This window comes from Somniosus microcephalus, chromosome 31, assembly GCF_052327205.1.
Source record: "Somniosus microcephalus isolate GS21.2 chromosome 31, FLI_Smic_1.0, whole genome shotgun sequence".
Lineage (NCBI taxonomy): Eukaryota > Metazoa > Chordata > Chondrichthyes > Squaliformes > Somniosidae > Somniosus > Somniosus microcephalus.
The window spans coordinates 38,442,760-38,454,994 of NC_141017.1; the positions used below are offsets into that span (position 1 = coordinate 38,442,760).

The window sequence follows — 12,235 nt, forward strand, 5'->3', positions numbered from 1 at the left end:
CCTCCACAATCGCCTGGGCCTCCTTCTCAACAGCGGAGTGTCTGGTCTCCGGGCCTTGGAGGGTTCGTGAAAAGAAGGCCACGGGTCTCCCCGCCTGATTGAGGGTAGCGGCCAGGGCAAAGTCGGACGCGTCGCTTTCCACCTGGAAGGGGATGGATTCGTCCACTGCGTGCATGGTGGCTTTGGCAATGTCTTCCTTGATACGGTGGAAGGCTAAGCGGGCCTCTGCCGTCAAGGGAAAAGAGGTGGACTTGATCAGCGGATGGGCCTTGTCCGCATAGTAGGGGACCCACTGGGCATAATAGGAGAAAAACCCTAGGCACCTCTTCAGGGCCTTGAGGCAGTGGGGCAGTGGGAGTTCCATAAGGGGACGCATCCGGTCGGGGTCGGGGCCGATGACTCCGTGTTCCACAACACAGCCAAGGATGGCGAGGCGGTTTGTGCGGAATATGCACTTCTCCTTGTTATATGTCAGGTTCAGGAGTTGGGCGGTGCGGAGGAATTTTTCGAGGTTTGCGTCATGGTCCTGCAAGTCACGGCTGCAGATGGTCACATTGTCCAGATATGGGAAAGTGGCCTGCAACGCATTTTGATCTACCATCCGGTCCATCTCCCTTTGGAAGACGGAGACCCCGTTGGTGACGCCAAAGGGAACCCTAAGGAAGTGGTAGAGGCGGCCGTTTGCCTCAAAGGCAGTATACTGGCGGTCCTCAGGGTGGATAGGGAGCTGGTGGTACGCTGATTTCAGGTCAATGGTCGAGAAGACGCGGTACTGCGCGATCTGGTTGACCATATCAGCTATGCGGGGGAGTGGGTAGGCGTCCAGCAGGGTGTAGCGATTTATTGTCTGGCTGTAGTCGATGACCAGGCGCTGCTTCTCGCCGGTCTTAACGACCACAACCTGGGCTCGCTAGGGGCTGGTGCTGCCCTCAATAATCCCTTCCTTCAGGAGCCGCTCCACTTCGGTTTTAATGAAAACCCTGTCCCCGGCACTGTATCGCCTGCTCTTTGTGGCGATGGGCTTACAGTCGGGGGTGAGGTTAGCAAACAGTGTGGGGGGGGTGACTCTGAGTGTGGAGAGGTTGCACCTGGTGCGCGGCGGGCAATTTGGGAGCTGCTGGCTGCGGACTGTGAGTGGGGGTAGGGGTCCACCGTACGCCATCGTAACACTTTTAAGGTGGCACTGAAAATCTAACCCCAGCAAGACGGCAGCGCAGAGGTCGGGCAGGACCAGAAGTTTAAAATGATCGTACACGGTCCCGTCTACTACGAGTGTCACTACGCAGTAGCCGCCGATGTCCGCCGACTGGGACTCGGAGGCCATAGAAATCCGCTGGTGCGCAGGCAGGACTGGGAGAGAGCAACGCCGCACCGTGTCGGGGTGGATGAAGCTCTCCGTGCTCCCAGAGTCAAAAAGGCAGATTGTATCGTGGCCATTTACCTTAATGTCCATTGTGGAGCTGGCCAGCTGGTGCGGTCTTGCTTGGTCCAGTGTAACGGATGCCAGCGTAGGGGTCGGTGTGTCGCTGTGGGTATCAGATGAGGCGGTGTTGGGGGCCTGCTGCGTTCCGGCTGTCGTCCAAGATGGCGGCGTCCATGATCCCCATGTGGCTGGAGGCGTCCAAAATGGCTGCTGTACCGGTGGTTCGCACATGGCCGGGGAGGCCCAAGATGGCGGCCCGCATGGCCCACATGCGGCGCTGCTGGGGTTCAGGGTGGCTTTGGCCCTGCAGCCGTTAGCGTAGTGTCCCTTCTTCCCGCAGCCCGAGCAGATCGCGTTTTTCGCCGGGCAGCGCGCTCTGGGGTGTTTTGCCTGGCCACAGAAGTAGCATTTCTGGCCTTGGGGCACTGCTGTCTGGCCTTGGGACACTGCTGCGGTAGTTGGGCCGTTGCTGGGGTGTGGCTGGGGTGGCACGGCGCTATGAGGCGGTCCTACCGTGTCCCAGGCTGTCATTCCCCGCGGCGTCCACGGTGCAGAGGAGTAGGCATCCATGCCCCGGTAGGCTGCATCCAATGATAGTGCGAGTTCAGAGGCCTTGTTGAGGTCGAGGTCACTCTGCTCCAACAGTCGCTGTCGGGTGTAATTGGATCTGTGGCCCGCTACAAAAGCGTCCCGGATAAGTTCCTCTGTGTACACGGCGGCCTTTACATCCTTACAACCACAGGCCCGGCCAAGCACAGACAGTGCCTGAAGGTATTCCACGGTCGATTCTTTAGGTTGTTGTTTACGACTCCCCAGAAGGTGCCTGGCGTACACTTCGTTCACTGGGCGCGTGTACTGGTCCTTGAGGAGCTTGATAGCGTCCGCGTACGAGGTCGCGTCTTGGATGACCGAGTACACTCGGTGGTTCACTTTGGAGGTCAGGGCATCCAGTTTGTCCTCGTCCGATTTGATTGCTGCGGAGGCGGTCAGGAATTTTTCGAAACACTTAAGCCAGTGAGTAAACTTGGTGGATGAGTCCGCCTCCCGATGATCTAAGTCCAGGCATGCTGGTGTGAGGATCTTCTCCATTATAAAAATTTGTTAATAAAATTGATGCGCTATCAATTACTCATAAAAGGCTGAGAGTTAAGAGAGTAACTAAAGGCTTTTATTAACAAAAGAATGAAGGTCTGCCTCGAGTGGTCGACCGGTCCAGAATACAAAGGGCTGGGGAGCAGTCACCTTTATACTAGGACTTGTGGGAGGAGTCAGCCGAGGCATATCCAGGCATGTACACAGTGGAATACAAACAGTGGTTTACCACACTGCAATGGGTGGGTCTGTGTCTGTGTGGGTGGGTCTGTGTCTGTGTTGTAAGATTAGGATCACAGGCTCACACACAGATTACCCAACAGGGCTTTAGAAGTTGTAAGGCTTTTATTAAAGAGCTACAGTTTTAAAGCATAATCAGATATTACATATGGTTTAAACTGAGTATAATAGACATACAACCTGTGACAGTAGAGAGCGATCTACGACTCCCGAATCGGAATGCCACGACCGGATGGACGGGGAAGGCAGTACGGTGGTCTCGGATTGGGTGGATTCCTGCAGTCTGCTGCAGCGGTCACTTCCGTTGGGTCGTCCCTTGAGCTGTTGGCGGTGTTGGGCCGTCAGCCACCTCAGAGGCTAAACTTGACCAAGGTGTTGGGCCGTAGCCACCTCGGGGAAGCCTTTGCCCCTGACTGCCTGATTCCCTCTCTCGGTCGTCTATATTTATAGTTATTTCGGTGGGCTGGTAATCACCTGGTGTCAATCGTTTGATCCCCCATCCTATTGTCCAATTGTGAAGCGGGAAGGCAACCCTCGCCGTCCCTTTCTGCATGACTGACGAGGCCTCCCTCGTATCTTTCTGAGGAATGTTTTATGTTTCTTTAAGGACATTTTATGGCTTTGTGGCTCCTTATTATCTAGCAGGTGCTATCCTCCCTGTTTCCTTGCATTTTACGACTCCCTTATCACTTCTATTTGTTAATTGGCCTTGCTGGCATTTCTGCTATCTGTTCCCAGCTGCATGTTGTCAGTCTCTGTTCTGAGAATTAAAACCCATCTTTGAATCCAACAGCTATTTCTTACTGTGTGGGGGGGTCTGTGTCTGTGAGGGGGGGTCTGTGTCTGTGTGAGGGGGGGGGTCTGTGTCTGTGTGAGGGGGGTTCTGTGTCTGTGTGAGGGGGGTCTGTGTCTGTGTGGGGGGGGTCTGTGTCTGTGTGGGGGGGGACTGTGTGTGTGTGTGGGGGGGGTCTGTGTCTGTGTGGGGGGGGTCTGTGTCTGTGTGGGGGGGGTCTGTGTCTGTGTGGGGGGGTCTGTGTCTGTGGGGGGGGTCTGTGTCTGTGGGGGGGGTCTGTGTCTGTGGGGGGGGTCTGTGTCTGTGTGTGTGGGGGTCTGTGTCTGTGGGGGGTCTGTGTGTGGGGGGGTCTGTGTCTGTGTGTGGGGTCTGTGTCTGTGTGGGGGGGGTCTGTGTCTGTGTGTGGGGGTCTGTGTCTGTGTGGGGGGGTCTGTGTCTGTGGGGGGGTCTGTGTCTGTGTGGGGGGGGTCTGTGTCTGTGGGGGGGGTCTGTGTCTGTGGGGGGTCTGTGTCTGTGTGGGGGGGTCTGTGTCTGTGTGGGGGGGTCTGTCTGTGTGGGGGGGGTCTGTGTCTGTGGGGGGGTCTGTGTCTGGGGGGGGGGTCTGTGTCTCTGTGTGTGGGTCTGTCTGTGGGGATGTGTTGGTCTGTCTGTGGGGATGTGTGGGAGTGTCTGTGGGGATGTGTGGGTCTGTCTGTGGGGTTGTGTGGGTCTATCTGGGGATGTGTTGGTCTGTCTGTGGGGATGTGTGGGTCTGTCTGTGGGGATGTGTGGGTCTGTCTGTGGGGTTGTGTGGGTCTGTCTGTGGGGATGTGTGGGTGTGTCTGTGTGGTTTTGTGTGGGTCTGTCTGGGGATGTGTGGGTGTGTCTGTGTGGTTTTGTGTGGGTGTGTCTGTGGGGATGTGTGGGAGTGTCTGTGGGGATATGTGGGTCTGTCTGTGGGGTTGTGTGGGTCTGTCTGTGGGGATGTGTGGGTGTGTCTGTGTGGTTTTGTGTGGGTCTGTCTGGGGATGTGTGGGTGTGTCTGTGTGGTTTTGTGTGGGTGTGTCTGTGGGGATGTGTGGGTCTGTCTGTGGTTTTGTGTGGGTCTGTCTGTGGGGATGTGTGGGGATGTGTGGGTCTGTGGGGATGTGTGGGTGTGTCTGTGGGGATGTGTGGGTGTGTCTGTGGGGATGTGTGGGTGTGTCTGTGGGGATGTGTGGGTGTGTCTGTGGGGATGTGTGGGTGTGTCTGTGGGGATGTGTCTGTGGGGATGTGTGGGTGTGTCTGTATGGGGATGTGTGGGTGTGTCTGGGGATGTGTGGGTGTGTCTGTGGGGATGTGTGGGTCTGTGTGTGGTTTGGAGTGGGTCTGTCTGTGGGGATGTGTGGGTGTGTCTGGGGATGTGTGGGTCTGTCTGTGGGGATGTGTGGGTCTGTGGGGATGTGTGGGTGTGTCTGTATGGGGATGTGTGGGTGTGTCTGTGGGGATGTGTGGGTGTGTCTGGGGATGTGTGGGTCTGTCTGTATGGGGATGTGTGGGTCTGTCTGTGGGGATGTGTGGGTGTGTCTGTGGGGATGTGTGGGTCTGTCTGTGGGGATGTGTGGGTGTGTGGGGATGTGTGGGTCTGTCTGTGGGGATGTGTGTGTGTGTCTGTGGGGATGTGTGGGTGTGTCTGTGTGGGTGTGTCTGTGTGGGTGTGTCTGTGGGGATGTGTGGGTGTGTCTGTGGGGATGTGTGGGTCTGTCTGTGGGGATGTGTGGGTCTGTCTGTGGGGATGTGTGGGTGTGTCTGTGGGGATGTGTGGGTCTGTCTGTGGGGATGTGTGGGTGTGTCTGTATGGGGATGTGTGGGTGTGTCTGTGGGGATGTGTGGGTGTGTCTGTATGGAGATGTGTGGGTCTGTCTGTGTGGGGATGTGTGGGTGTGTCTGTGGGGATGTGTGGGTGTGTCTGTGGGGATGTGTGGGTCTGTCTGTGGGGATGTGTGGGTGTGTGTGGGGATGTGTGGGTGTGTGTGGGGATGTGTGGGTCTGTCTGTGGGGATGTGTGGGTCTGTCTGTGGGGATGTGTGGGTGTGTCTGTGGGGATGTGTGGGTGTGTCTGTGGGGATGTGTGGGTGTGTCTGTGTGGTTTTGTGGGTCTGTCTGTGGGGATGTGTGGGTGTGTCTGTGGGGATGTGTGGGTGTGTCTGTGGGGATGTGTGGGTCTGTCTGTGGGGATGTGTGGGTGTGTCTGTGGTTTTGTGTGGGTGTGTCTGTGGTTTTGTGTGGGTGTGTCTGTGGGGATGTGTGGGTCTGTCTGTGGGGATGTGTGGGTGTGTCTGTGGGGATGTGTGGGTCTGTCTGTGTGGTTTTGTGTGGGTCTGTCTGTGGGGATGTGTGGGTGTGTCTGGGGATGTGTGGGTCTGCCTGTATGGGGATGTGTGGGTCTGTCTGTGGGGATGTGTGGGTCTGTCTGTGGGGATGTGTGGGTCTGTCTGTGGGGATGTGTGGGTCTGTCTGTGGGGATGTGTGGGTCTGTCTGTGGGGATGTGTGGGTCTGTCTGTGGGGATGTGTGGGTCTGTCTGTGGGGATGTGTGGGTGTGTCTGTGGGGATGTGTGGGTGTGTCTGTGGGGATGTGTGGGTCTGCCTGTATGGGGATGTGTGGGTGTGTCTGTGGGGATGTGTGGGTCTGTCTGTGGGGATGTGTGGGTGTGTCTGTGGGGATGTGTGGGTGTGTCTGTGGGGATGTGTGGGTGTGTCTGTGGGGATGTGTGGGTGTGTCTGTGGGGATGTGTGGGTGTGTCTGTGGGGATGTGTGGGTGTGTCTGTGGGGATGTGTGGGTGTGTCTGTGGGGATGTGTGGGTCTGCCTGTATGGGGATGTGTGGGTGTGTCTGTGGGGATGTGTGGGTCTGTCTGTGGGGATGTGTGGGTGTGCCTGTGGGGATGTGTGGGTCTGTCTGTGGGGATGTGTGGGTGTGTCTGTGGGGATGTGTGGGTGTGTCTGTGGGGATGTGTGGGTGTGTCTGTGGGGATGTGTTGGTCTGTCTGTGGGGATGTGTGGGTCTGTCTGTGGGGATGTGTGGGTGTGTGTGGGGATGTGTGGGTGTGTCTGTGGGGATGTGTGGGTGTGTCTGTGGGGATGTGTGGGTCTGTCTGTGGGGATGTGTGGGTCTGTCTGTGGGGATGTGTGGGTCTGTCTGTGGGGATGTGTGGGTCTGTCTGTGGGGATGTGTGGGTCTGTCTGTGGGGATGTGTGGGTCTGTCTGTGGGGATGTGTGGGTCTGTCTGTGGGGATGTGTGGGTCTGTCTGTGGGGATGTGTGGGTGTGTCTGTGGGGATGTGTGGGTCTGTCTGTGGGGATGTGTGGGTCTGTCTGTGGGGATGTGTGGGTGTGTCTGTGGGGATGTGTTGGTCTGTCTGTGGGGATGTGTTGGTCTGTCTGTGGGGATGTGTTGGTCTGTCTGTGGGGATGTGTGGGTGTGTCTGTGGGGATGTGTGGGTGTCTGTGGGGATGTGTGGGTGTGTCTGTGGGGGTGTGTCTGTGGGGATGTGTGGGTCTGTCTGTGGGGATGTGTGGGTCTGTCTGTGGGGATGTGTGGGTCTGTCTGAGGATGTGTGGGTCTGTCTGTGGGGATGTGTGGGTGTGTCTGTGGGGATGTGTGGGTGTGTCTGTGGGGATGTGTGGGTGTGTCTGTGGGGATGTGTGGGTGTGTCTGTGGGGATGTGTGGGTGTGTCTGTGGGGATGTGCAGGTGTGTCTGGGGATGTGCAGGTGTGTCTGTGGGGATGTGTGGGTGTGTCTGGGGATGTGTGGGTGTGTCTGGGGATGTGTGGGTGTGTCTGTGGGGATGTGTGGGTGTGTCTGGGGATGTGTGGGTGTGTCTGTGGGGATGTGTGGGTGTGTCTGTGGGGATGTGTGGGTGTGTCTGGGGATGTGTGGGTGTGTCTGGGGATGTGTGGGTGTGTGTGGGGATGTGTGGGTGTGTCTGTGGGGATGTGTGGGTGTGTCTGTGGGGATGTGTGGGTGTGTCTGGGGATGTGTGGGTGTGTCTGTGGGGATGTGTGGGTCTGTCTGTGGGGATGTGTGGGTGTGTCTGTGGGGATGTGTGGGTGTGTCTGTGGGGATGTGTGGGTGTGTCTGTGGGGATGTGTGGGTCTGTCTCTGGGGATGTGTGGGTGTGTCTGTGGGGATGTGTGGGTGTGTCTGTGGGGATGTGTGGGTGTGTCTGTGGGGATGTGTGGGTGTGTCTGTGGGGATGTGTGGGTGTGTCTGTGGGGATGTGTGGGGATGTGTGGGTGTGTCTGTGGGGATGTGTGGGTGTGTCTGGGGATGTGTGGGTCTGTCTGTGGGGATGTGTGGGTGTGTCTGGGGATTTGTGGGTCTGTCTGTGGGGATGTGTGGGTCTGTCTGTGGGGATGTGTGGGTCTGTCTGTGGGGATGTGTGGGTCTGTCTGTGGGGATGTGTGGGTCTGTCGATGTGTGGGTGTGTCTGTGGGGATGTGTGGGTGTGTGTGGGGATGTGTGGGTGTGTCTGTGGGGATGTGTGGGTCCGTCTGTGGGGATGTGTGGGTGTGTCTGTGGGGATGTGTGGGTCTGTCTGTGGGGATGTGTGGGTCTGTCTGTGGGGATGTGTGGGTCTGTCTGTGGGGATGTGTGGGTCTGTCTGTGGGGATGTGTGGGTCTGTCTGTGTGGGCATGCGGCCAGGATTGAATATTGTTGTGACCAATGTTCCCTGTAAATTTGTTTTGGTGTGCGGGCCGTTTAACTGGCTGCGTAAACCATTCAGATTTTCGTGCATGCGCAGTTATTCCCATTGAAAAACCGGTGAGCGGCCTGCACGGGATCTCCGGACTGCCGTGCGGCCACGCAGCTTAACGGGAACGTTGATTGTGACCCCCCCACCATGGGCGAATACCTTGCCAGCACTCAGTGTCTCGGCTGACATACGAAGAACGGACAGTTGAGAAGGTTCCAGGTGGCAGGTTCCTGGGGAACGATAGGAAGAGGAGAGCGGACAGAGAAAGCAATAACTTCAAATAAAATAACTTGCTTTATTTTTAGGGCCATTTTGGCAAGGTGGGTCTGTACATTTATGACCCGAATAACGACGGCACGGGGGAAGTGGTGGCGGTGAAATCGCTGAAGTCGGAGTGCAGCGAGGAGCTCCACACCAGCTGGACACGGGAGATCGAGATTCTGAAAACACTGTATCACGACAACATCGTCAAGTATAAGGGCAGCAGCAGTGAGCAAGGTAACCACAGGAGCCGGGAGTGCCGGCCGGTATTCACACGCGGTATTAAACTCCCCACCAGCTGTCGGCGAGTGGTCTTACTGCCCACGGTGCAGGGAGGAACTTACAGGGCGGGAAAGGCCTGCGTCCTCCTGCTATAACCAACCTGGGTGGGAACCCCGAATAGTAACTGGATGTGCCCCTCTGTAGCAAGAACAAACTTGCATAGATCGCATCTTCCACGTGCTCCGGACGGCCAAAGTGCCTCACAGTCAATTCATTACTTTTAAATTATAGACACTTGTTATGTTGGGAAATGCAGCTAATTTGCGCACAGCAAGATCCCACACACACAGCGAATGAGATAAATGCCCAGTTGATCCTTTCTTTCGGTGATGTTGAGTGAAGGAGGAATGTTGTCCAGGTCCCGGGGAGAAGGGAGTGGAAGAATTAAAAGGGGAAGACGAGGCGGAGATAAATTTAAATAGGGAAGCGGCAGAGTAAACGGGAACTGAAAGGAACAGCAGAGTGAAAGCAGTTGAAAAACACCCCCGAGAAATAAAACTAATCGGGGAGCATCAGTGGACGGCCGTATCTGAGAGACGTCTCATCGGATGGAGGTGTGTTGGCTGTGGGATATTTACATACCAGTAAGCTGGGTATGACAGAAGGATAAACAGCAACAACTGGTCTTTATATAGCACCTTTAACCTAGTAAAATGTCCCAAGGCGCTTCACAGGAGTATTTTAAGACAAAAAAATTTGACACCGATCCACATAAGGATAAATTAGGGCGGGTGACCAAAAGCTTGGTCAAAGAGGTCGGTTTTAAGGAGCATCTTAAAGGAGGAAAGAGAGGTAGCGAGGCCGAGAGGTTTAGGGAGGGAATTCCAGAGCTTAGGGCCCGGGCAACAGAAGGCACGGCCGCCAATGGTGGAGCAATTATAATCAGGGATGCTCAAGAGGGCAAAATTAGAGGAGCGCAGATATCTCAGGGGGGGTTTGTGGGGCTGAAGGAGATTACAGAGATAGGGAGGGGCGAGGCCATGGAGGGATTTGAAAACAAGGCTGAGAATTTTGAAATCGAGGCACTGCTTAACCGGGAGCCTGTAGGTCAGCGAGCACAGGGGTGATGGGCGAACGGGACTGGGTGTGAGTTAGGACATGGGGCAGTGAGCACAGGGGGTGATGGGCGAACGGGACTTGGTGTGAGTTAGGACACGGGGCAGTGAGCACAGGGGGTGATGGGCGAACGGGACTTGGTGTGAGTTAGGACACGGGGCAGTGAGCACAGGGGGTGATGGGCGAACGGGACTTGGTGCGAGTTAGGACACGGGGCAGTGAGCACGGGGGTGATGGGTGAACGGGACTTGGTGTGAGTTAGGACACGGGGCAGTGAGCACAGGGGGTGATGGGCGAACGGGACTTGGTGTGAGTAAGGACACGGGGCAGTGAGCACAGGGGTGATGGGCGAACGGGACTCGGTGTGAGTTAGGACACGGGGTAGTGAGCACAGGGGGTGATGGGTGAACGGGACTTGGTGCGAGTTAGGACACGGGGCAGTGAGCACAGGGGGTGATGGGTGAACGGGACTTGGTGCGAGTTAGGACACGGGGCAGTGAGCACAGGGGGTGATGGGTGAATGGGACTTGGTGCGAGTTAGGACACGGGGCAGTGAGCACAGGGGGTGATGGGTGAACGGGACTTGGTGCGAGTTAGGACACGGGGCAGTGAGCACAGGGGGTGATGGGTGAACGGGACTTGGTGCGAGTTAGGACACGGGGCAGTGAGCACAGGGGGTGATGGGTGAATGGGACTTGGTGCGAGTTAGGACACGGGCAGCCGAGTTTTGGATCACCTCAAGTTTACATAGGGTGGAATGTGGGAGGCCAGCCAAGAGTGCGTTGGAATAGTCAAGTCTGGAGGTAACAAAGGCATGGATGGGGATTTCAGCAGCTTGTAACAACAACAACTTGTATTTATATAGCGCCTTTGACGTAGTAAAACGTCCCAAGGCGCTGCACAGGAGCGATTATCAAACAAAATCTGACACCGAGCCACGTGAGATCTTGGGACAGATGATCAAAAGCTTGGTCAAAGAGGGAGGTTTTAAGGAGCGTCTTGAAGGAGGAGAGAGAGGCGGAGAGATTTAAGGAGGAAATTCCTGAGCTTAGGGCCTCGGCAGCTGAAGGCATGGCCGCCAATGGTGGACAGATGGGGATGTGCCAGATGCAAAAACATGTCTGTTGACTAAAACGCTTCAGGAAAGGGTTATGGCTTTCGAGGGAAAGGTACAGGAACTGAAAAGACAGAGCAAAGTGAGGCCAGGAGGTGCTCTGCCTCTCCTGGCCTCCCCGATGCACAAGGTCATGAAGCGCTGGGATGAATCCAGGTTTTTGCAGACACGTGTTGAAAGGGCAGATGGGGGGCAGGAACTCAACAGCAGACAGTCAAGAGACAAGGTGAAGAGCAGAGGAGATGCAAGTGGGCCTGAAACAGAGGACGAGCACACACAACACCTCCTCCACGTAGTCCCAACGGAAGGCACAAGCTAGGTCCCCTTCCTGAGCAGAGTGCAGTGCCAGCCAGGTGCTGCCATCTGCACCGCATCAGAAATCTCGACCTGGGCCCGTGAGCAAATGCTATTCCCCCCACACCAACCTCTACCGACCAGGCCTTTGGTCACCTCGGTCTCCATTGACCTGACCCTTTTGTGAAGTGCCTTGTGACGCTTTTCTCCCTCGAAGCCCCCCGCGCCGATGCAAGTGGTTGTTACTAAGTGATTCCGAAACGAGCATCCACTAACCTTTAACGTCAATGAGTTGTTTCTCTTTGCTCGGTGTGTTCACAGGAGGCCAGATCGTGCAGCTGATCATGGAGTACCTGCCCCTGGGCAGCCTGCGGGATTACCTCCCCAAACACGCCGTGGGACTCGGGCAGCTTCTGTTATTTGCGCAGCAGATTTGTCAGGTGAGAACGTGCGCTTCAATTATTTTCCTTTTGGAGCGTGTTAATGAAATGTCCGAAATCTCCCTGTACCTCGTGCTGTCTCGGTGCTCGCTCGGCACATTGTGTTGATGTACGACCCTGTAAACCCATCGATGGTTGAGGTGACGGACGTAAACCACTCAGACTTCACTCTTGCAGTGAGAACGTCTCGACGAGGTTGTTGCTTTGTCATCGTTTCCTGAACATGAGAAGGTGAGAAACCACTGAAGGTGTGTGATGCTCCATGATGGATATAGATTTCTGGGGATAGTTTCGGAGAATGTCTTCCCAGTCCCAGAGATGATTTAGCAAAAACTCCGCAATATTTAACTAAAACCTACATCTCCAGTGTTCAACCCTGGAACGTTACTCCCAGCAGATGAGATTGCTATGGCCCCAGCAGCACAGCAGCCAGAAGCAGACTGCGATACTAAGTGTGTCGGAACAGAGGTCCCTCGAGCAGCATCGCGACATGAAGCATAGTCTGTGAGAGTGTGACATAA

The 12,235-nt window shown here is 55.9% G+C and overlaps 1 protein-coding gene across 2 annotated transcripts in view; it reads left to right on the forward strand.

The window, feature by feature from the left end:
- The window catches only part of tyk2 (tyrosine kinase 2), a 141,710-nt gene that overhangs the window by 120,891 nt on the left and 8,584 nt on the right, over positions 1-12,235 (forward strand). For both annotated transcript variants that reach the window (XM_085971866.1, XM_085971867.1), the window contains exons 19-20: positions 8,573-8,765; positions 11,596-11,714. In XM_085971866.1, coding sequence (XP_085827992.1) covers positions 8,573-8,765; positions 11,596-11,714 — 312 coding nt within the window. The remainder of the gene's footprint in view (positions 1-8,572; positions 8,766-11,595; positions 11,715-12,235) is intronic.